Source organism: Pinus tabuliformis, chromosome 9 (assembly GCF_031772625.1).
Source record: "Pinus tabuliformis cultivar Carrire ecotype Pingquan chromosome 9, CPIR1, whole genome shotgun sequence".
NCBI classification, from domain to species: domain Eukaryota; kingdom Viridiplantae; phylum Streptophyta; class Pinopsida; order Pinales; family Pinaceae; genus Pinus; species Pinus tabuliformis.
This window is the reverse complement of record NC_142307.1, coordinates 1,428,756,116-1,428,781,537: the sequence shown is the minus strand read 5'-3', so window position 1 is coordinate 1,428,781,537 and position 25,422 is coordinate 1,428,756,116. Positions and strand designations below refer to the sequence as shown.

Here is a 25,422-nt window from a genome sequence, read left to right as displayed (position 1 = left end):
CTCTTACAGGGAAGCGATAAATTCGGTGGATGAGGTTCGTCGTGATGGGAATAGGCTCCTCCAGCCATAGGTACCCATCATGCACCAGGCAGAGTAGCTGCTTGATGATGAAAATGGTGATGGGCACGCGGTGGAAATGTGGTATCCATAACAAATGCAGCAACCTGGCCTTTTCCACACTGCGCAGCCATTTTCGCAGCTCTAATGTTATCACCAGCCCCTCCGTATTCTGCTTCATCAGATTCGTCATTTCTAAATGTGGGAACTTCTCGCTATCCACAAGGTCCCAGTATTCAAATTTCATGGTGGGCACGCAACCTAGGTGCGAGCCCTCAAAGATAATTCCATCGGGGAGGAGCGGGGTTTGGAGTGTACTCTTCGTTGCATCCAGATCCTTCGGTATTTTGGTTTTCCCTTTCCATGGAGGGACATATGCGAGCAATTTTGCTGCAGAGCACAATGGTTGGATGTCTTCCTCCACGTCTTCTTCTTCCTCTGCAGCAACAATCAGGGTCTGCAAGTCTCCTTCCTCTTCATATGTTTCAATGGTAACTTCCTTTCCTTTTTCTTCCATTCATAACTTATTGTGTCGCGGATTCCTCAAGGACATACGTATTGATCCCATTGCCTGCTTATCTTTCTTTGGTCTTGGTGTCCGAGGTGATTTGGGGATTTCTATCACGACCCCAGCGCCTTCAGGAACATCTTGTACCATGGGGGTCTACACAGCCTCGCCGACGGTTCCTTCCTCAATTCCCAATCCATCCTTAGTGGCCGTCATCATTTCTATACAATATTTTGTCTCTCGCAAACTCAGGGGCTCTATTATCGCTCGGCTCTCAACACTTTGTGCTTTGCTCAACCGCTCAATGCTCAAATGACCAAGTGTTGTCCGCTAGCTAGCCCTTTGAGTTTTATAGCACCTTTTGAATTCAAATTCGACAGTTCCCCCAAATTCCGGGGCATCAATGTGTTGTAGCATTTTTGGGTTTTGATAAGATAGAATAAAATAGTCAAAATGTATATATATTTTGAAAAAATGTTAAGTTAGGATATGGACATAACAATTTTGAAAAAATGTTTTTGAAAATATCTTGATGATGATGTCCATATCAAATAAAATTTTAGGTTAGAAAGAAAATAAAACAAATAAACTTTGAAAGTGAGCAAGTCTAGATGCCACTACTATTTTTTAACAAGATAATGGTTGTGTGCAGCTTGTCATAAATGCCACAACCCATGATAGTCAAATAGTTTAATCTTGACTGCTTCATGCTTTAAATTTGATGTTATAATTAGAGAATAAAGATCTGGCCAAACTATTTAATCTTGACAGATCAGTAGTTAGGTAGAGAATAATAAGGTGCTCATCAGTTTAATCTGAGCCCTTGGATGTTATAAGGTTAGAATTAGATAGTTTGCTTTTAAAAAATAAACAGAAAGGAAAAGGGTTTGCTAGCTTAAATGCACCCATTAAGTGAAGAAAAAATGATAGGATAAGCAAAGGGTAAGTAGAAGAAAGGTTGCAGAAGTATGATAATTCATTAGACAAAATGTGCATTTATCATGTTTTACCATATGTTTCTATTTCCATGAGGCAATTACACAAAGCAAATGAAGGTCTACAAGATCAATTAATTAACTTCCCCCATCCTCATTCATTCCTATACTTACTAATGTCCCCTTCCCAGCTTCATACAATTCATATTCATTCATTTTCCATAAAAAAAAACCCTTTTCCTAAGGTTAAAATCCTTTTTGCCTAGGAAAAGTGAAAACCCTATGTTAAATCCCCTTTTACCCAAAAAACACACAAAACGATGTTTAGCCTAAATATTGATGTATATATGTGAAAATCAAATAACTCATGAAAAAGCATTATACTTAGTGTATTTCCCCTTTCTGCTCATGTTTCATATTAATGCTAACTTATAGTATTAAAACCCTAAAATTTCCCTTTTTCCATATATTATTAACTCTCTTTATTAAATAACCTGAAACCATTAGTTTTATTATAAAACTATGTATTCAATAAAACAACACATATCGGCAAATCGCAAGCTTTTCAACATGCATGCACTCTCCTCCACATTGCAATATGTGATGCGCGATGGACCCGGACCCGATGCAAATATATTCATAATTCATTGCCATTTCGCATCCACCCTTCATCGCAAGTCCCAGCTGGATCATATACCCTCCGCTATTGCGATCTCCGATATGCGATGGGAACCCAGACCTGATCGCAATATTATCCATGATTTATTTTCCACATCGCGTTCAGCCCCTATCACATTCCTTTGCGATGGGCCTTCCTTCGCTAAACTGCAATTGCGATATGCGATGGACCCGGACCCGACGTCATTTATCCGCCTGAATTCATACCATTTCAAGTCTGCCATATCTTGTTTTGCAAAGGATTTCTTTGTTAAAATGTTTTTATGATTTTAACGAAGAACTAACATAAACCTCTATTTTAACCATAAAACCCCACTAATCCCAATTTTTAACCAATAATAAATCCCATACCGCCATGATTAATCATTGGGCCCTTCCATTTCTCTTTCCTCTTACCTTCTTATTGCTTTTTCTCTCCACCACCGTTCGATCAAATGCATTCAAATCCAACGACCCTCAGCAATTTCAGGTTGGCTCTCTGTCCGAGCATTACCCGCCCGAAAAATCAGTATTCCACCGACCTCCCCTTGCTACGTGTCAGGCTCTAGACCATATTGGGTGACCCCTCCTAAAACCGCCCACTCCTCATAAGCGGTGCGATGAAAACCAAAACCACCTCCCACATAACGACGAAAAGGCCACTGTTCACTTTGCGCCATAATTCGAAAAGTAAACTGTTTTTCCGTTTAAATGCAAAAATCACCATTTTGCTTTGTTTCGCCCGTTTACACGATGAAACCTCCATAAACATCTACAACCAATAAAGCCATTGTTTTACCTTCTAATACGCTTTGGACTCCTTCCAATATCCTTTCGAGCTCAATAAAGCCATTGACGACCTTCTCTGTCACCTATGTTTTCCCAACAATTTTTGTGTTTTGCAAGTAAAAACTCCTGTTCCAGGCTTACAAAGAAAAATCCTGCATACAGTTAGAAGAAAAATATGAAGATCATATCAAATCACTTCACCCTGTAACATAAAATCTAAAATGATTTACTGTTGAAAAACACAGTAAAAACCTGAAATGCATAGTAAACGTAAAAAGAACACAGTGAAGGCTACTCAGCAAGGTTAAAGGATATTCACATAGTTTAAAGAGTATCAGATGAAACATTAAATGAAGGAATCAACCAACGTAAAGGATACAAACAATCAAGCACCTTAAAGGGAAAAATATCAAACAACAAAGCCAGCACAACCTGAATAAAAGGGACAGCAAGAAGCAGTTCAATAGCTGCCCCTATCTTCTTGCATGAAGATCTTTCCTTCCTAGAATAAATCTTAAGCAGTTTTAGGATACTTTCTTAGTTTCATTATTGTATAAATAACTCTCTTCTCGAGTTGTTATGGGTTCAAGGTTCATTATTCATTGCTTGTAAAGTTGTGACTATTCATTCTACTTTGAACCTGGTTGCACCTTTGAAGGAAGCTTTTCCAGACACTTGATGTACTCAGTCTTTCTGGAACCTTAATACAAAGCAAAGGATTCTGAATTTGGTTTTACACAGTTTGTGTTATCCTGTAATTTTTTCCAGTTATCAATCATTATGTTTTTCTTCATATGCTTATGACTTATAGAGATATTTAGGTAGGAATAATTGTGTTTCAATTTATTCCTATAAACTCTTGAAGTCATCATCTATTAAGAGAATGGATTAATGAACTGTCTATTTAGTTAATCCCCTCTAATCAATAAATCATCAGCATCTTTTGTAAGCTTAAGTATACTGCCTTGAATCTTTGTAACGTAGTTTAGAAGGTTTTCATACTTATGATTGTTCTGTTTTACAGTCTGGAAACTATGATAATCATATTATTTTCTGTCTTCTTCTCACCACTATTTGATCTATATCACTGTGTAAAGCTTTATAGTAGCCCTTTGCTGAGATATTAATATTATCAAAAGGATTAAGTATTTCAATTCTACATCTGTCTTCATTCATTGGTCTTCCAAAACTAAAACCAAAAACCCCAAAACCCCAAAACAATTATTTTAGATGCTCTAGCATTGGTAGCTGACCTACTACTATCTCATAGGTACAACACAATGCTCTCTTGGCGGTAGATTTTCCCAAATCTTGCCCATAAATCGCGTCTTAAATGCCTGTCGCCCGCTCCATTTGGCCTCAAATCGGACATCCTGTAATGAACAGTAACACCAATGACCACTTCCCAGCTAACCCGCGCAGTAGCACAGCCCTCCATGCGCAGGCGTGAACCGTGTGACATTTTGTTCCTACACGCACTTTTCAGGGCGCACAGCTCCTAGGAAGAATAAATTATAGTCTTGCGCTCCCTTTCAGCTGCCTAGAGCACTAAGACTATTCTTTCTATGGCTAGTCAGGTGGTCGCACCACCTGTGCGGAGCTCCATCCTGTCCTCCAGCATAGTCCATGGAAAATGCTTATCTATCATTGTGGCGATCAGCGTCGCACGCTCTATCATTTGTAATGCGCTTCCCTGGTTACTGCATTTGGTGATATGCGGTCCTAGCCATAGCAATAGACGAACCAATTCTTGGCGATAGTCCTCTAATTCATTAGTATTATCATCCGTACCTTTCCTTGTTATCCTTGGTTTATTGACGAGGAATGCTCCCTTTATGTCGTTTTCCAACCTCTTGACTTCCACGTCCATTAAAATGCCTTTCTTCCTTAGCCATACCCGGTCCTTTTCTTGTTCACGAATTCTAAAGTTTCCCTGCTGAATTCCTTCCTGAAGTCATATGTGTTCTGCTTCGCGTAGCTGTGTGATTTCTTCGTCCCAAGCTTCATGCACTGTCAAATCTACAGGTGCTATTACATGCGGATTCATCATTGCATGCTCCTCAGAGATTACGATCCCTGCTTCATTCCGCAGCCTCGGAATTGTTCTTGCGGTCAGGGTTTTGCACATGGTCCTATAGGCCCATCAAACCGCTAGTATGCGCAGGTCCCAGTCAGTGCGTCTCACCTGGTGGACCCTGTTCAGCACTTCACACACCCAGTAAAATGCTTCTCCGTGGATAATCTTTGGCGCGCTTCGTTTTTCCTGCCACTGCGGTTTATTCCTATTTTCTCTTTTAGGAGTGGTGTGTGTTTGTGCGGGCTGCGTGCCATACGTCTGTATCCATCAGGAAATGTGGGCGCGCAAACTGTTTTGTCCCTCGTAACCGGCTCTGATTTGTAGCTGGGGTTTTCTAAATTGTATTAACATCTCCCTTCTGCATTTGCGCCAATCCTCGAAACTCTGCTGGTGCGTACCCCACCATTTTGCGAGCGTAGCTCGCGGTGCCCATTTCAGAGCGTCAAAACGCTGTTGTTCCGGTACTTCACTCTCAAATTTGTTCAGAAATTCATCCACCATTGTCAACCCGTTGTACCTAGGCAAATCCCTTATCTCCGTTGTCACGTAGCGCAGTGACCTAACCATCATGTTGCAATTGAGTGTGGTTACCTCGTGTAACTGGTTCTACCATCGTTCTATTTCTTCGTCTTAATCCTAAGTGTAGAAGCTTTCGCGCTCCCATGAAATCCTACCATCTACTATTGGATTCACCCAATCCTATTCTCACGCGGTTATCTTATAAATACAATCGAGATCGTCATCACTATCATCGTCGCGCACCGATTCAGTGTATCACGCTCCTTCGACAGGATCTAGCGGTACTACTACGCGTAGTGACCTTTTCTCAAAAATCATTTTGCGCTTCTTCAGATTTATGACTCCGTTCATATCAGTGGCCCAATCTATGCCCAGTAGCGTGGGATAAGGATTGTTATCTTCGACAATCATTATCACTTCGAAATCCGCTAGTGCGCTCGCCCCTTCAATATCCACTGTTACCCCTTGCAATCTTCCCATGGGTAAGATCTTCTGCTGGTTTGCCATTCGTAATTGAATAGGAGACCATTGTAGTGTGGGTCTGCCCATGCGTTCCCATGTTTGTTTCGGCAGTACATTCGCGTCCGATCTGAGATCCAGAATTACCTGATCCATTTCGTACTCTCTGATTTGTGCAGTCAATCCCATTTCCCTTCCTATTTGCAATGCATGCTTTCCAAGTTTCTGGACTACGCACAGTTCTCCTGACCCCGCGCACCTAGTGATAAGTTTCCTTTTATAGCCTTGCTATCACATAGCAGTTTCATGCATGTCTCCAGAAAGGTAGTGAGCATTGAAGGATCCATCCCTGGTTCTAGTTGATCCTTACAACCTGAAGTGGAGGGCTCCGTGAAGCTCTGCTTAGCTTCCATGAATGTCTCCTTCGCGCGCTCCAAATAAAATTCAGGTTCCTTTGTAGGAACCTTGCGAACCCATGCACTTTCTTCTGGCTGCTTACCTTTGTCATCTCCGGTTGTGATATCGCTTCTGAGCACTATGTTTACATTCGGGTCCTCTTCGCGTGGCTCAAACCTCATCATTTGCAAATTCTGAGTCGGGGGAGGCTGGAGTACCCCTTTCTCACGCAGCCTCGCTATCAGTGTAGGGCAGTCTTCTACCTCATGATCAAACTGAGTACAGTATAAACATGATGTTCTTGTCAGATTTGTACAATCACGGGCATAGTGCCCTGGCCCTCCGTAATTGTAACAAATTAGTTGTCCACGACCCCTTCCTAGTCCCATTCCACCTCGACCTCGTCCGCGCCCCTGAAATCCAGCGCGCGCCATCCCTGCATTTGGATTGAGGGCTCGCATTTCGGTCTACACTCTATAGGCAAGGGTCCGATCTGCACTCTATAGGCAAGGGTCCGATCCATCATTAGCTCGTAACTTCTGCAGGTGCACTCATCATGGCCTACTGACCTACAGAAATTACAAAACAATTGTTGGGACGTCTGCATATACTTCTGCAATAGATAACAATTATCCGTAGCGTGTTTTCCTCATATATGATAGATCGCGCACCACAATGCAAGCGCTGCGCTCGGTCCTGCTTGTGCCTCCGGCCTTAACGGCATCGGCCCTCCTCTCTCCAAGTAATTCGTGAAAACTAGATAGTGGTCCTTGTCATGCCCCTGGCCTTTGCATTTTATGCACCATACCTCCTCGCGCACCTCTAGCTGAGGTGTCATGTCCTGTTTCAAACTCTGCATTTCTAGACACAAATTTTTCAGTTGTACGTGGATTTGTTGGACTCCTAGACCAGGATCTTGTATAAGGGTCTCGTGCAATCTCATTGCAATCTCCAAAACTTCGACCTGGGTGGATAGCTTTTGTTGTGACAGCTCCATCCTTAAATGGGGTGTTAGCGATGCTACAAATCATGCGCGGTGCTGCCCATCTATTAAGGTCATGTTGGCTTCGCGAATCATACTCTTCAGTGTCTGATCCAGATCCCACGGGGTCTTGCCTGGAAGCATTGCGATCTCCTTAAACCCGATAATCGATTATGTCTCTGACTTTGGCCTGCTAAATTCCCTGTTCAGCGTGGCCTGGATATCTGCAATCCCCATGTTCAGATGGTCATTAGAATGCTTAATGTACCATGTCAGTGCGCGATCCTGCAACACGCTCACCAACGTGGCCTTATTTATATTGTCATCCACGACTCCTTGTTAGATGGATTCTCTAGGTATAACCAGATCTTAGTCAAACCTTAGGACCAAGCCAAAACTGCATTTACTACTCCATGGGGTACCTTCATGTATTTGAAGATGCCTTTTGGATTAATGAATGCAGGTGCCACATTTCAAAGAGCTATGTACATAGATTTTGCCAAGGAGATCCATGATTTATTAGTAGTATACCAGGATGACATCACAACTTTCTCTAAATCTGACAATGAACACTTAGACCACCTGAGAAGAGTATTTATCAAATGTAGAAAATTTGGGATTTCTTTAAATCCCAAAAAGACACTCTTTGGTCTGGAAGAGGGAAAACTATTGGGACATATCATATCTAAAGATGGGATTAGAATAGATCCTGCTAGAATAGAGGCCATTTTGACCATTACCCATCCTAGAAACATTAGAAAGTTACAGTCATTTCTAGGCAAGATAAACTTTCTTAGGAGATTCATTTCAAATCTAGCAGAACTGATTAGAGAGTTAAATAACATGCTAAGAAAGGACTCAGCACTTAAATGGATAGTGGAGGCAAAACAATCCTTTGAAGCCATCAAGGAAGCCTTAACCAAGACTCCAGTCCTAATAAGTCCCGATTTTAACAAGGATTTTATAATTTTTTCTTTTGCTTCAGAACACACCATTGCAGCAGTCTTGCTGCAAAAGAACAACCAATTGCATTTTTTAGTAAATCCTTAAGAGATGCCACACTCAAATACAATATCATGGAAAAAAAAGATTTATCTTTAGTAAAGACTATCAAATACTTTAGTGTATGCATCCTCTATTCTCACATTGTTGCTTATGTTCCAAATTCTGTAGTTAAGGACATTTTGACACAATGGGCTTGAAGGGAAAAGAGGCAAGTGGATTGCCACAATATTGGAATATGACATAGAGATAAAGCCAACTAAGCCTATCAAAGGCCAAGGTTTAGCCAAACTCATGGCTAAATCGAACTGTCAGACCCTTGATATAAACTTCATTAGTTCCCTTGATGATTAGGAAGAGATGGTGACTCCACCGGTCAATGAACCTTTTACTTATTCACCATGGTATGCAAATATTATATTTGTATTACAAAATTTACAAGCTCCTCCTGGTTTGACAAGAACTAAAGCTAGATTTTTAAAAATGAAGTCATTAAAGTATTGTATTATAGATAATGCATTGTTTTGGAAAGACAGTAGTGGTATTCTTTTGAATTGTTTATTGAAAAATGAAGCTGATAAAATCATGCAAGAGTTTCATGCAGGGGATTGTGGAGGACACTTGTATTGGAAGACTACTACTGACAAAATCTTGAGGGTTGGTTTCTACTGGCCCACTTTGTTTGCAGATGTTAAGAAACATGTGACCTCCTGCCATAAATGTCAGATATTTGAGGGAAAGAGAAAACTTTTACACTTGCATCTTAAACCAATTTCCACTGAAATGCCATTTCAACAATGGGGTTAGACTTCATTGGAGAAATACACCCAGCCTCCTTAGCTCAACACAAGTGGATTCTGATAGCCACAGACTATTTTACCAAATGGATAAAGGCCATACCTTCTAGGCAAGCCACAGACACTGTCATAATCTCCTTCCTAGAGAGTAATATCCTATCAAGATTTGGATGTCCCCAGAAGCTCATTACTGATAATGCAGCTACCTTTAAATCCAAGACAATGATAGATTTCTGTAACAAGTACCACATCACCCTTGGCCATTCCATAGCCTATTACCCTCAAGGTAATGGACTAGCAGAGTCATCCAACAAAATCCTGGTCAATATTATTAAAAAGTTGCTGGAAGATAACAAAAAGACATGGAACAAGAAGTTAGTCAATGCCTTATGGGCAGATAGATTGACTACTAAGAAGTCCATTGGAACATCACCCTATCAGTTGGTTTACAGGATGGATGCAGTTTTCCATCATCCTTGGGAGTGTCAGTGATGAAGATCATCCAGGAATTATAGGTGGAACCAAATGATATTTAGAGAAGAATAAATCAGACCATACACCTACAGTAGATCAAAGAGGAAGTATATGTGAAATCACAGGTAATCCCGCAAAAAATCAAGAAAGTCTTTGATAAAAAGACTAAATCAGATGATTTTTACATATGAGATAAAGTCCTTAAGTGGGATTCAAGGAGAGAAGACAAAGGCAAGCATGGAAAATTTGTTTTTTTTTTGTGGCAGGAGCCTTATGTCATTTATGGCTACAGAGGAAACAATGCCTTTTTCTTAACAAACATAGATGGATCAGATCCACCAAGAGGACCTGTTAATGGTAGGATGCTGAAGCATTATTTTTCCACTAACTCACAGTATTTCACTTTACTTTGCATCATTGTACATAACATTGGAGAGTGTAGATTGGATTGGATGGTAATCCTTTGAAGTTGAAGCCCGGAGAGAAGGCCCTAAGCTTTGGAGGATTCACTGTCATAAATATCAATAAAGTAGAATCATAGAAGGATAGTTTACAAGGTAACTACAGTCACAATTCAAAGGCTACTGGTCTTTAGAGTTCTTGACATTTCACCATAAAATTCCATCCCCATGTGGAGCCACTGTTAGAGTCCTATAGTGATAGGATTCATAATTTTGAATTGGTTGAGGTTAAGTCTTGTAATATTGTACATACCTTTGCTTTCTGCAAATGTTTTCCATATTAAAATTATGTAAAGAGGGTATGTCCTAAAAGAACAATCAAAGGACAAAAAAAAAAAAAAGTGAAAAATATGAACCCCACAAAAAGAGATAAAAATAGATCATGAAAGTGTGCAATTTCAAATGCCACTACCATTTTACTTTTTCTGCAAGTAATGATTATGTGTAGCTAAGTCAAACAGCTTAATCTTGACTTTTCATGCTTTAAATTTAATGTTGATAGATAGAGAATAAAGATCTAGCCAAACAGTTTAATCTTGGCAGATCAATAGCTCAACAGTTTAACCTAAGCTCTTGGATGAAATAAGGTTTGAATTAGTTAGTTTCCTGTTTTAAAGAAAAATGAATAAGGGTTTGCAAGCTCAAATGCACCCATGTAAATAAGGAATAAAATGTTAAAATAGCATATGGGTAGGTATAATCAATTTTTACAATCATGGATAAACATCATTTGGCATATTACTAATTTCCCTCCCCACAATGTGCTCCAGTACTAAAATCCTTCAGTCATAAAGGCTCAGAGCATTTCTCTGACTTTTGGTGGGACCAGACCCTCGGCTTAATGACTCATGGACATCAAGTATTGGATTCCACCTTATTGAAACCCTTCTCATTAATGAAAACACCCTTTTACCTTTACATCACTCATTTTACCTTACAAAATCCCATTTTCCTAAGTTTAAAACACATTTTACCTAGGAAAGGTAAAACCCCCTTATCTAATTCCCCTCTCATTCAAGATATTCAAAAACCCACAAAAAATGCTTTTATCCTAAGTATAAGTGTTAAATGTTGATATTGGGCCACCACAGTGAAGAAATTCAAGCCAAACATCATATTTTACATTATGCTTACTATATTTTACATTCTGCGCATTCATTTCATATTAACGTACTAACCTAATGTATTAGCTCCCCGATATACCTTTTTCCTGTATTAAATAACTCCTTCATATATAATATCCAAACCCCGATTTAATTATAAACTATAGTTTCATCCCCTGCATTGTTTAAATTAACTCCCCGCTTCATATTTCCCCAACATAAACCTATTAACCCACCAACCCTTGGTGCCGTTAAAGAAAACCCCACAAATCTTCACCCTGATTTCCCTCCGTGTAGCTTCACCGCGCGACAATCGTTAGATCTCTCACCCACAGATCTAACGACGTGCGTCCATATTGCGTTCACTCCCTTTCTGACCTTTATCAGCCCAAGAGCACGCGAGATTCGCGGTTTTTCTCGGGCCTGATTTTGCTACGTGTCAGCCTCCGGCATAGATCGCGTTCCCTCGGGGAAATACCGCCCGCTTTCCAAAAGCGGTGCGATGGCCTCCAAAACCGCCTCCCCGCCCAACGCGAAAACCATCCACTATTCATAAAATATTTTCCCCGCCAAAATATAACCGTTGCCCTTTCAAAGGCCGAGAAGCCCCATTTCATCCTTTTTCGCTCGTTTTTTTCTATAAAACCTTAGCAGTACGTTTGCAACACCTTGAGCCTCTACAACCAAAATTCACTATCGTCCACCACCCAAAGAAGCTCCAGACACCCAATTTGAGCATCCAGTTCACGTCTGTAGCCACCGTACCCTCTGCAATCGCCATTCAAACCAATTTGCAAGCCAATTCACCAATTTCCAGGTATTTTGAGAAAAACCAGAACAACCCTCTCATTTGAAAATGTACAGTAAAAGTCAAAAGGTTACAGTGAAAGTAAAAAAAGCATAGTAAAAGGAAAAAGATAAATCAGCCAGATGAAAGAGTATTAGTAAAAGTGTATAAAATTGAAAAATCAAAGAGAATAAAAGCAGCCAGCGGGAAGACAAACAGCATGGAAGACAATTACAAAGCATACAGATAAAATAAATTCATGTCAAAGTGAAGATAGATGAAAAAACAGAGCAATCAAGGTAAACAATAAAAGTAAACATGGAGGCAGTAAGGGTTAAACAGAGATGAAGACACTTTCACCAGCAACAATGAAGTTTATCCAAAGTAAAGGTAAAAACAATTAAAAGAAAATTAAGGTTAAAAGATGAAATCAAAGCAAGAATGGTACATTTTCCAGAAATTTCCTGTTTAAGTCATAATTTTGTAAAAACTATTGTGGCCAATACAAGATGCATTTTGAGAAACTGGAGGAGGTTTGTGTTCCTAAAAGGCCAATATACAAAAACCTATCTCATTTTTTACACAGGTATTACAAAAATGGAGATAAATGCATATCTTCACAGCCTATTTTTCGGACTGTGCAAAGTCATATTTTTGACATCTTTTTGCAAAGAATATTGTGAACACCTGGAGCTAAATTTTGGGAAAATGAAATAGGTTTATCTCAATAACGTACTTATATACAATAGCATCTTTCACTTCTTACAGATCTATATCGAATTGAGATATACAAAGGTATCATTGGACCCTAATTTTGTAGAATTTATGGGGCATACACACAAAGGAAGGAGGTAGTTAGTGACTTAGAAGCCTCATCATCAATTAAGAGTTGCTATCAAATTCGAATTTCTCTTCTTTGTCACCATCAATCCATAAATATAGTGTCAAATAGATTCATTAGTTTTGAGTGTCCTTTATTTAAGTTCTATTAATGTAAAATAGTTTGAGATATTTGTAAAACCAATCTTGATATTTTTTCAAGATATTTCAATTTAGAATTTGTATAAATACTTCTTCATTTGAAGTATTTGGGGTGGATTATTTTACATTTGTAGAGTTATTTTGATCCTGAACCTAAGGGTGATTGTATCATTTTCAAGTCAACAGACTGGAGCTAGTAATAAAAGCATTTCGCTACAGGATTCATGAGATGAGCCATTTGCAGTGAAGTACTTTATTTATGTGATTGTGTTACCTTTCTTATGTGTTTTCATAATCTTAAATGTGTTCTAAAATCTAAATGAATTAACTGGAAATATCATTCAGAATTTGTTTAATTACACTATGTTTTGCACAGTTATTTATTTACATGTTTTCTTCTGATACCCAGATTTGAGAACCCTTAATTGCTCTCCCATCCCGGTTGACTTCTTTCATTCCTTCCAAAGTCCAACCTAGGGAACCCTTAATTTCTCCCTGGATCCGATTTGAAGCCATTCACCATTTAGCCTCTAAGATCTATAGTAACTCATCTATCTTGCCCTCTAGACACTGTTTTTAGAACTAAATCCAGTCTTGTTTGTCAGACATTCGACTCCATAGCCCAATGGTAGAAGCCAAACCTATTTCCATCTAAGTAAAGTGATCCCACCACCAAATTTTCAAAACAAAACCCAAATGCAAGCAATAACTAACCTAAAATCATCTTAACTAAAACAAAGTTAAATTATAAAGAGAGAGCCCTCTCTGAGCATCATGAAGGCTAGGTCTTGATCTCTAAAAGTGGTTTGAACCACCTTTGGTTTTTCTTTCTTCATACTTTAAAAGAAATATTAGAGTGATAACAAGAGCTAAGAGAATAAGCACCAATCGTGATTTGGAATTCTTGTCGCAGCTAAACTTGGAGCTGAAAATTGGTTGACGAATATTGCCTTGAATCTACAGGACCTGTCGATTGCACTCGAACTCATCATCAAACTGGAAAGCAAACCTTGGGTTGGGCTCCACCCAATCATTCAAGTGAATCTGAGGACCTGCTTTCGAATCTTCAGCCGAGTTTTTTCCCAATACACACCTACCTATCATGGAACACGAAAAACCTCTAATGGGATCCCTCTAGGTCCAAAGGAACCGAGAACTTACCCAGCACCTTTCCCAAGTTCATGTCATAGTTAAAACCCTAGCGGCTCGTGTAAACTATAATCTCCACCTACAGTTTCGAAACCCAAAGGCAAGAAATATTAGAAAGATTCACCAACTCTGAATGCTCCAGATGATAGCTCACCACCAAGTTCTAGACATCAGGGGTAGAAGCGTCGACAAAAGAGGAACTTCTGATCTCTAGACTGGGAATTTATCGAATATAATCTCGCAAAAACAAGGAAATCTTGAAGAATGAATGCCTGCTCTGGTGGGTTTGGAGGCCACGAGGATTCTCAGTGCCAAACCTCTCACCAAAACCTTCACAAATGGGCACATATCCATTTGTACCAAAAAATAATAATCTCACAATGTCATTGGATTAAATCTTGCTGAACACACCGGGTCTCAATGCTTCACGGAATTGACTCTCGTAGAGATATATGATTATTTTTCCCCACATATATACACAAAGAAATAGTTTTCCAGGTCAACCTATCTGAGTAACTAGAGATTTGGTTGTCACACAGGCTGGAGGAAAAGGACCATCTCAACAGTAACTATGTATGCCAACACCGCCAAATGTAAATGCAAACTATACAAATTATGCTCATCGGTCCATGACCTCACCACCTCACACATTAATATATTTTCGTCCCCCCTCTTCCTCCCATTAAATATCAATTATCAAACAACGATTGCTTGGGCCATCTTTTATCCCTCACCTTTACAACAAAGCATGTGGCAATGCCATTGGATCATTCAATTAAATCCCTTGGCCAATCGTCATAACATTCCATAACTCGTTGCAAAAGACTATGGTGAAGATTTGGTATTTACATTAAAAAGTAAGCTAGAGTTTGTACGTCGCTAAAACTATTTTAGAAACGAGAATAAGGAAACCAGGGGATATCTGACAATTTATCCAACAACCCTTCACCGAGCATTGTGTCATATATTTTTTTTAACAAGTATAAATAAAAATTTAAATTTTTTGATGATTAATTTTCCCTTCACACTTCTAAGACGTGCTAAACCCCACTTGAAGGGTTGTGATGTGTTCAATTTCGATCCCTATATTAGAACCATTTTAAAATGAACAATCACATCAAACAACCTCGATAGTGCATGAATAAAGTGTCTCTCAATTCAAACGACAAGAACAATAAAACACAAAACTCTATTAAAGAACTAAAATCATCTTACCTATGAAGTTTAACTTTTGTCATTATAGTTCATTTTTAATATTATACCTATATAATTTTAAAATAAAATTTTAACATATATATGGTGTTATATAGACTTATCTATGAGCACTAAAAGAGGTATATGTACTCCATCCTCCTATGGATTCGAAACAGTGACATCATAAGGAATTATATGTTCTTAACCATTATGCCTAGTCAAGTTACACTTAAATCTAATTGGTATATGAGACCGCCTTGTTTGTGGGACAAGTGACTTTCCTCCACACAACGATTTGACTCCTAATATTTGTGGAGATGTATATACTCTACTTCCTGTAGATTTGAATCTGGAACTTTTTAGGAGAAAGTACATGTTCTTATTTATTTTTTCTCAATATATATATATATATATATATATATATATATATATATATATATATATCTCAATTAAAAAAAAAAAAATCTAACTTCTATTTATAAAAATAAATAGGGTTACAAATTACAGGTTGTAAGCATTTCAATGGCTTGAAGCCTCCTTAAAGACAATCTAGCTATAAGTCCCAAAAATACTCCCTCTACAAAACTGTCAAACCCAACATCTCAAAAAATGTTTTCTCACAAATTTCCTAACAAAAAATAGTAGTACTAATAGTCCCAAAAATTCGCTTTAAGTGAGCAATACAAAGTTTAGTTCTATAGACAAATATATCATTAAGCATATATAAACATATAAAAGAGGTGATTCATATGCCTTGGTCCCAATCCAATCTAGCTTTTGACAACTTATGTGCTTCCTCATTGTTGATTTTGTAAATATGATCAAAAGAAATATAAGTAAAAAGAGTTGTTTTTTGAAAAGTTTTTTGAAACAAAAAAAAAATAGTATAAAGTTTCAATAGCAATAGTTCCCTTCTTCTATCCCCGATGGGGGTGAGAAGCGGAGAGGATGGCATTCCCGAGGGAACACATGGGCGTTCATGTTAGGCACATGGCCTCATGTAGGTGGGATGGCCTCCCTTCCTTCCCATAACACCTTGAGTACGAGAGAGAGTAAATTCCGGCATGGGAGGTTTCATGTCTCCTTAGGTCTTGAGGGTGGTGACGAGCGTATGAAAGTTATGGAGGGTGGCAGGGGGTGTTCGTTGGGCATTTTATGTATGAGTGAGTATTGGTGTCTGTGGTGTGGGCATTGTGGAAAGAGGCGGGAGTTGTAGAGGTTCCCATGTATGGGCGAGGGGACGAGATCACCATCAGTGTTTCCTCCCGTGATTTCGGGTGTGCATCATTGTTAATTTCCGAATTGGGCTTCATCATTATTAGCGTGAAAGGAAAGCAAGGTATGGTTGTTTGTTTGGGGTGGTATTTTTTTGTTTATGTTTCATCTTGCATGGTTTCAATCAGATTCGGGTGGAAATTAATTTTTCCCGGGAATGGAAAGGTAGTAGTGGCCCTCTTCAGTCCATTTGCAGGCTTCTGTGTTGCTAGGTGGAGCCATTGGAGAGACAATAACGGGCTCTGGTTAGTGGGGCTCGCGAGTGACCTCTTTAGGGGAGGTGCATATTTCTTCCTCATGGTGGGTGGTTGTTTTATGTACTGCATGTTCTCGGCACTGTGGGGGGTGGAGGTTCAGGAGGGGATGGTGGTGTCTCCATCTGTGTAGGAAATTCAAGCAATATCGGGCAGTTGGTCCTTTGTTCATTCCAATGGTGTAAGGAAGCCAACCATGTGCCCTGTTCCTCACTCGGGGAGTTCCTCCACCTAGGTGCAGCCCAATTCGGGTAGTTCTAGTGCAAAAAAATCTAGGTTTAGGATCGTGATGGTGAGTGGTAGCAGTGACCTTGTTCAGGGTGGTTAGAGCGGTGGTGGGTTGAGTCACGCGGCATCGAGGGGCAAAGGAGGTGGGCATTCGGGGTAGTCAGTGCCTACTTCTTGAGGTGATAGGCGCGGGGGCTCGGCGTTGGGTCGGGATGGCCACACTTCGCCTGTCTAGTAGCGAGAAGGCTCAACTCGTCATGGTGTTTCTGGGTATCGTGTCATGGTGGTCGTGGTCAACGACAATTTTGTTGTGTTGAGCAATGTTGAGACTTGATACAGTCAATTCTGGAGCGTCTGGAGACTTCAGAGCAGGTTCGACATGAGGAGCATACAACAACTTTGAAAAAAATATTACTTCCAGTGCCATGTCCGGGAGCATGTAGTGGTGGTTTGGCGAGGCTAGAATTTGTTATTGGGGAAGGTTGAGAAGTTGGACGCCTGGATGGCCCATTTCGAGGAGCATGTCTAATGCTCTTTTCATCCTTCGCCGCCTCCTGGAACAACCCCAGACAACCTAGCCTCCATCACTTCTGACGACAAGCATGGATACAGGTGTTTTATATGTTTTATCTGTTTACTAGTGCCTATGGCCTCTTAAGTTGTAGATTGTGTCTCTTTATGATTTTCTGTTTCACTGTCATCTACTTTCAGGGGTAATCAACAAACCTGGTTAGGGTGAGGCTACCTACGTTTTTCTTCTAATGTACCTCTTTTTGAAACCATGAATAAAATATTGACTTACAAAAAAAAAATCCCTTCATCTAATTTATAATATTGAGAAACTCAACATCCTTAACTATTATATATAAAACTAATTTTAACTTTTATTCTCAACACACATATATACTTATTTTAATTCATATTTTTTAATAATTGCAATTTATTTTTATTTTTACGCCGTAAGGTGTTTCCCTTTGAAATGAATTGCCCCAGCCGTCGCCGTGTCCTATTGTTCACCGTAGATTTGTGGTGTTAGACGATTGAACAAAGTTTGATCGTTGATCCAAAAAACGGTTCATGAAACTGAAACGGTTCATGAATTTTCGTCTAGCGGTTCTCGCTCATGGCAATGGCGGTTTAATTTCCCTGAGTTGCAGTTTGAAAAGACTTTGAGAATAAGAGAAGTCGGATGTTCAAAAAACGATGGACGCGACAGCCATTGCTGCTGCAGTTTCTCCAGCGACATCGGAACCTAGATTTTGGGTGTCGATGCTGTAAACAGTACGAGATGTGTCCCACGAGATGAGCGTTTTGGGCATCTGAAAATGTCTGATTTCTTAGCGCATTCCCTCAAGGCAATTGTTCAATTCCTGGTACCAGAGCTCAAATCGTTGTTTGATTCAACTATGAATGAGTTCGACTCCTTTAAAGACATTAAGAAGCTCTTTTCCGATGGGAAAAAGTTGCCCAACAACTCAATTCTGAAAGTTGCCAAAAATTTCATTCCCTTTGAGCTTGTCAAAGAGTTTCTTACAACAGACGGCGAAAAATTGTTCAAGTATCCCCTTCCTCAAGTTATAGCCTGTGAGTATTTCTCTTCCAAACACGTCCATGCATCTTCTTATTCTGTGCTTGATTTCTACCAGATTCTGAATAATTGAACTTACTGGAAATGGGATTAATGGGTGCAGATGACGAATTTGCATGGAGGAAAGATGAAGAATTTGCGCGCCAGATGCTAGCTGTAGTCAATCCTCTTGTTATACAGAGACTCCAAGTAATCAGCAGACCTCTAGTCCCCATCTGTCTCCTCTCTATTTTTAATTAAGCTTAGGCTACATAATTTAATGTTGTGAATCGTTGAATTCACAGAGTTTTCCTCTGAGAAGTAAACTGGACCCTTTGATGTCTGGTCCTTAGATCAGTTCTATTACTGCTTCACACATCGAAAATAATCTCGACGGTCTAACAGTGGAGCAGGTATATTGATCCAACTCAATGCTTGTTCCTTGTAATTTGGCTTGTCTTTTGATCTGCAGCAGTAGTGAGATTCATGTATTCATAGATGGATATGATATTTTTAGGCTCTCTGGGATAACAGACTCTTCATTCTGGACCACCATGACGCCTTGATACCGCATCTAGATCGAATAAATGCTCTGTCTATCACCAAGACATATGCTTCTTGTTCAATTCTCTTCCTGAAGAAGGATGGCACATTAAGGCCAGTTGCAATCGAGTTGAGCCTACCCCCTTCAAAAGATTGGGCAAGTGTTGGGAAGGTGTTTACTCCAGCAGAGGAAGGCACAGAAGGAGCTCTATGGCAGCTGGCTAAAGCATACGTGACCGTTAATGATTCTGGTTACCATCAGCTTATCAGTCACTGGTAAAACCCAAATAGCCACAACTAATAGAATACCTGCAGAATTTGTTTGATATTTACAATATCATTCTATATATAGTCCACACTGAGACTGTAATGGTCGGATTCTTTCAGGCTCAAGACTCATGCAGTTACGAAACCATTTATTATTGCTACTAACAGACAGCTGAGTGTGATGCATCCCGTTCACAAGCTATTGAGCCCTCATTTCCGGGACACAATCAACATCAATGATCTAGCTCGCCAGATTCTTATAAATGGCGGAGGCATTCTTGAAAGAACAGTGTTTACTGGAAAGTATGCCTTGGAGATTTCTTCGGTAGTGTACAGACAATGGAGGCTTGATGAACAAGGGTTACCTGCAGATCTCATGAAAAGGTAATCATAATTGTTGTTGTACATACACCATGGAGTTAAAGACTAAAATTTATTTAGGTCAGTGATCTAATTACTGTGCACATTTGACCTATCATTACTTGGTTGGTGAACTGTCCAACGACCAGTTTTCAATGTTGGGCTTCTCCCAATTTATTATAAATATGGATGATCTCCTTACAATTATACTGTATCTCTCTGTATACAGATTTTTTCTTTCAGTCAGTTCTGTTTTTTACTGTAATGTTTTATGTATGGAATTCAAACTCTGGTATGATGTTGTGCTAATTAGTGCTCTTTGTTTTCTAAACAGTAATCAATACTGATTAAAATTTGAGCCTCATCTTTGTGTCAACCATTTGAATTTTGATTAACATTTTTACCTGAATGTGGCTACAACTTGACAGGGGTATGGCAGTGGTGGACTCATCAATGCCCTACGGGTTGAAGTTGATGATCAAAGACTACCCTTACACTGTGGATGGATTGGAGATATGGTTCGCAATAGTTTCATGGGTTAAGGAGTACATGTCCTTGTACTACCAAAATGATGATGCAGTGAAATCTGATACAGAGCTGCAAGCATGGTGGAACGAAATCAGAAATGTTGGTCACGGAGACAAGAAGGACGAGACATGGTGGTACAGCATGGAGAGCGTGGGAGAAGTTGAAAAGGCAATAACAACAATCATATGGGTGGCCTCAGCTCTTCATGCTGCAGTTAATTTTGGGCAATACCCTTACGCCAGATACATGCCTAATCGGCCCACCATAAGCAGAAGGTTCATTCCAGAAAAAGGGTCCCAAGAATAAGAAATGGCTTAGTTAAGATAGCTTATAAATGGAGGCACAAGTTCTAAGACTCTCATGGTGTTATTTCAATACATTGGCCCTGTTCAAGTTTTGAATGATTCAAAAATTAGCAGATCTGTTAGATAGTGGAAGCAAGAAATTTGCACTTCTTTTCTGTCAAACCTAGTAGCTGATAAAAGATGAGAAACAACTTAATCACACACCTGTTGGTAAAAGCCTAATACTAAGAAGGCATGTAGAAGTGGATGATTAAGATTGTTTATAGGTTTAGCCAACAGTTCTATTGGTAACATGCTTACTTTGAACTTTTGGTGATATTGTTTCATCACATAGGCTGAGTACGGTTTGGTGAATTGTTACTAGAAATATACTTAAATCAAGATAAAATATAGGTGGTAATACCTAGTTGAATGGACAGTCCCAGTATATTGGCCCTTTTGAGGATTATTACTTGACCAGTTTGTTGCCTTAGTCTGCTGAGTACAATTTTTTTTTTTTTGATGGTTGGTTGTTGTTGTAATTTGTAAATTGTATAGGAGATTTTCATTCACATGCTTATTGGAATAGCTGGCTTCTTGAATAGGGCAGTCATGTAGTTGAGTATGTGAGAGGAGTTTGTAGAACACATTATCTAATGAACTCTTATGTAGAGGCAAAAAGTCTCACTCATAGCCTACTCAGGGCTTCAGATGGGAATTTCTTTTATAGATTCATGTATTCATAGATGGATATGATATTTTCAGGCTCTCTAGGATAACAGACTCTTCATTCTGGACCACCATGACGCCTTGATGCCGCATCTGGATCAAATAAATGCTTTGTCTATCACCAAGACATATGCTTCTCGTTCAATTCTCTTCCTGAAGGATGGCACATTAAGGCCAGTTGCAATCGAGTTGAGCCTACCCCCTTCAGAAGATCGGGCAAGTGTTGGGAAGGTGTTTACTCCAGCAGAGGAAGGCGCAGAAGGAGCGCTATGGCAGCTGGCTAAAGCGTACGTGACCGTTAATGATTCTGGTTACCATCAGCTTATAAGTCACGGGTAAAACCCCAATAGCCACAACTAATAGAATACCTGCAAAATTTGTTTGATATTTACAATATCATTCTATATATAGTCCACACTGAGACTGTAATGGTCAGATTCTTTCAGGCTCAAGACTCATGCAGTTACGGAACCATTTATTATTGCTACTAACAGACATCTGAGTGTGATGCATCCCGTTCACAAGCTATTGAGCCCTCATTTCCAGGACACAATCAACATCAATGCTCTGGCTCGCCAGATTCTTATAAATGGCGGAGGCATTCTTGAAAGAACAGTGTTTACTGGAAAGTATGCCTTGGAGATTTCTTCAGTAGTGTACAGGCAATGGAGGCTTGACGAACAAGGGTTACCTGCAGATCTCATGAAAAGGTAATCATAATTGTTGTTGTACATACACCATGGAGTTAAAGACTAAAATTTATTTAGGTCAGTGATCTAATTACTGTGCACATTTGACCTATCATTACTTGGTTGGTGAACTGTCCAACAACCAGTTTTCAATGTTTGGCTTCTCCCAATTTATTATAAATATGGACGATCTCCTTACAATTATACTGTATCTCTCTGTATACAGATTTTTTCTTTCAGTCAGTTCTGTTTTTTACTGTAATGTTTTATGTATGGAATTCAAACTCTGGTATGATGCTATGCCGATTAGTGCTCTTTGTTTTCTAAACAGTAATCAATATTGATTAAAATATGAGCCTCATCTTCGTGTCAACCATTTGAATTTTGATTAACATTTTTACCTGAATGTGGCTACAACCTGACAGGGGTATGGCAGTGGTGGACTCATCAATGCCCTACGGGCTGAAGCTGATGATCGAAGGCTACCCTTACGTTGTGGATGGATTGGAGATATGGTTCACAATAGTTTCATGGGTTAAGGAGTGCCTGTCCTTGTACTACAGAATGATGATGCAGTGAAATCTGATACAGAGCTGCAAGCATGGTGGAACGAAATCAGAAATGTTGGTCACAGAGACAAGAAGGACGAGACATGGTGGTACAGCATGGAGAGAGAGGAAGAAGTTGAAAAGGCAATAACAACAATCATATGGGTGGCCTCAACTCTTCATGCTGCAGTTAATTTTGGGCAATACCCTTACGCCGGATACATGCCTAATCGACCCACCATAAGCAGAAGGTTCATTCCAGAAAAAGGGTCCCAAGAATAAGAAATGGCTTAGTTAAGATAGCTTATAAATGGAGGCACAAGTTCTGAGACCCTCATGGTGTTATTTCAATACATTGGCCCTGTTCAAGTTTTGAATGTTTCAGAAATTAGCAGATCTGTTAGATAGTGGATGCAGGAAATTTGCACTTCTTTTCTGTCAAACCTGGTCGCTAATAAAAGATGAGAAACAACTTAATCACACCCCTGTTGGTAAAAGCCTAATAAGGTAGAAGTGGATGATTAAGATTGTTTATAGGTTTAGCCAACAGTTCTATTGGTAACATGCTTACTTTGAACTTTTGGTGATATTGTTTCATCACATAGGCTGAGTACGGTTTGGTGAATTGTTACTGGAAATATACTTAAATCAGGATAAAATATAGGTGGTAATACCTAGTTGAATGGACAGTCCCAGTATATTGGCCCTTTTGAGGATTATTACTTGACCAGTTTGTTGCCTTAGTCTGCTGAGTACATTTTTTTTTTTTTGATGGTTGGTTGTTGTTGTAATTTGTAAATTGTATAGGAGATTTTCATTCACATGCTTATTGGAATAGCTGGCTTCTTGAATAGGGCAGTCATGTAGTTGAGTATGTGAGAGGAGTTTGTAGAACACATTATCTAATGAACTCTTATGTAGAGGCAAAAAGTCTCACTCATAGCCTACTCAGGGCTTCAGATGGGAATTTCTTTTATAGATTCATGTATTCGTAGATGGATATGATATTTTCAGGCTCTCTGGGATAACAGACTCTTCATTCTGGACCACCATGATGCCTTGATGCCCCATCTGGATCGAATAAATGCTCTGTCTATCACCAAGACATATGCTTCTCGTTCAATTCTCTTCCTGAAGAAGGATGGCACATTAAGGCCAGTTGCAATCGAGTTGAGCCTACCCTCTTCAGAAGATCGGGCAAGTGTTGGGAAGGTGTTTACTCCAGCAGAGGAAGGCGCAGAAGGAGCTCTATGGCAGCTGGCTAAAGCGTACGTGACCGCTAATGATTCTGGTTACCATCAGCTTATCAGTCACTGGTAAAACCCAAATAGCCACAACTAATAGAATACCTGCAGAATTTGTTTGATATTTACAATATCATTCTATATATAGTCCAAACTGAGATTGTAATGGTCGGATTCTTTTAGGCTCAAGACTCATGCAGTTACGGAACCATTTATTATTGCTACTAATAGACAGCTGAGTGTGATGCATCCCGTTCACAAGCTATTGAGCCCTCATTTCCTGGACACAATCAACATCAATGCTCTGGCTCGCCAGATTCTTATAAATGGCGGAGGCATTCTTGAAAGAACAGTGTTTACTGGAAAGTATGCCTTGGAGATTTCTTCGGTAGTGTACAGGCAATGGAGGCTTGACGAACAAGGGTTACCTGCAGATCTCATGAAAAGGTAATCATAATTGTTGTTGTACATACACCATGGAGTTAAAGACTAAAATTTATTTAGGTCAGTGATCTAATTACTATGCACATTTGACCTATCATTACTTGGTTGGTGAACTGTACAACGACCAGTTTTCAATGTTTGGCTTCTCCCAATTTATTATAAATATGGACGATCTCCTTACAATTATACTGTATCTCTCTGTATACAGATTTTTTCTTTCAGTCAGTTCTGTTTTTTACTGTAATGTTTTATGTATGGAATTCAAACTCTGGTATGATGTTGTGTTGATTAGTGCTCTTTGTTTTCTAAACAGTAATCAATACTGATTAAAATCTGAGCCTCATCTTTGTGTCAACCATTTGAATTTTGATAAACATTTTTACCTGAATGTGGCTACAACTTGACAGGGGTATGGCAGTGGTGGACTCATCAATGCCCTACGGGCTGAAGCTGATGATTGAAGACTACCCTTACGCTGTGGATGGATTGGAGATATGGTTCGCAATAGTTTCATGGGTTAAGGAGTACCTGTCCTTGTACTACCAGAATGATGATGCAGTGAAATCTGATACAGAGCTGCAAGCATGGTGGAATGAAATCAGAAATGTTGGTCACGGAGACAAGAAGGACGAGACATGGTGGTACAACATGGAGAGCGTGGAAGAAGTTGAAAAGGCAATAACAACAATCATATGGGTGGCCTCGGCTCTTCATGCTGCAGTTAATTTTGGGCAATACCCTTACACCGAATACATGCCTAATCGGCCCACCATAAGCAGAAGGTTCATTCCAGGAAAAGGGTCCCAAGAATAAGAAATGGTTTAGTTAAGATAGCTTATAAATGGAGGCACAAGTTCTGAGACTCTCATGGTGTTATTTCAATACATTGGCCCTGTTCAAGTTTTGAATGATTCAAAAATTAGCAGATCTGTTCGATAGTGGAGGCATGAAATTTGCACTTCTTTTCTGTCAAACCTGTAGCTGATAAAAGATGAGAAACAACTTAATCACACACCTGTTGGTAAAAGCCTAGTACTAAGAAGGCAGGTAGAAGTGTATGATTACGATTGTTTATAGGTTTAGCCAATAGTTTTATTGGTAACATGCTTAGTTTGAACTTTTGGTGATATTGTTT

The 25,422-nt window shown here is 39.5% G+C and overlaps 1 protein-coding gene and 2 pseudogenes across 1 annotated transcript; all 3 read left to right on the top strand.

The window, feature by feature from the left end:
* The first annotated feature begins 204 nt into the window (after nucleotides 1-204).
* LOC149153920 (putative linoleate 9S-lipoxygenase 5) lies at nucleotides 205-20,655 on the top strand (annotated as a pseudogene).
* Nucleotides 20,656-21,446: 791 nt separating this feature from the next.
* On the top strand, nucleotides 21,447-22,881 carry LOC149153919 (putative linoleate 9S-lipoxygenase 5; annotated as a pseudogene).
* Nucleotides 22,882-23,653: 772 nt separating this feature from the next.
* On the top strand, nucleotides 23,654-25,100 carry LOC149153918 (putative linoleate 9S-lipoxygenase 5). The gene is made up of 3 exons (XM_089443980.1): nucleotides 23,654-23,915; nucleotides 24,027-24,290; nucleotides 24,695-25,100. Exons 1-3 carry the CDS (start codon nucleotides 23,662-23,664, stop codon nucleotides 25,098-25,100), a joined length of 924 nt encoding a protein of 307 aa, XP_089300106.1. The 5' UTR covers nucleotides 23,654-23,661.
* The last annotated feature ends 322 nt before the right edge of the window (nucleotides 25,101-25,422 follow it).

Bases quoted from the DNA above. Each gene is read 5' to 3' on its own strand.
- LOC149153918 (XM_089443980.1), top strand. From the start codon at position 23,662: ATGCCCCATCTGGATCGAATAAATGCTCTGTCTATCACCAAGACATAT. The intron at 23,916-24,026 runs GTAAAACCCAAA...GGATTCTTTTAG, and splicing joins CATCAGCTTATCAGTCACTG to GCTCAAGACTCATGCAGTTA. The intron at 24,291-24,694 runs GTAATCATAATT...ACAACTTGACAG, and splicing joins CCTGCAGATCTCATGAAAAG to GGGTATGGCAGTGGTGGACT.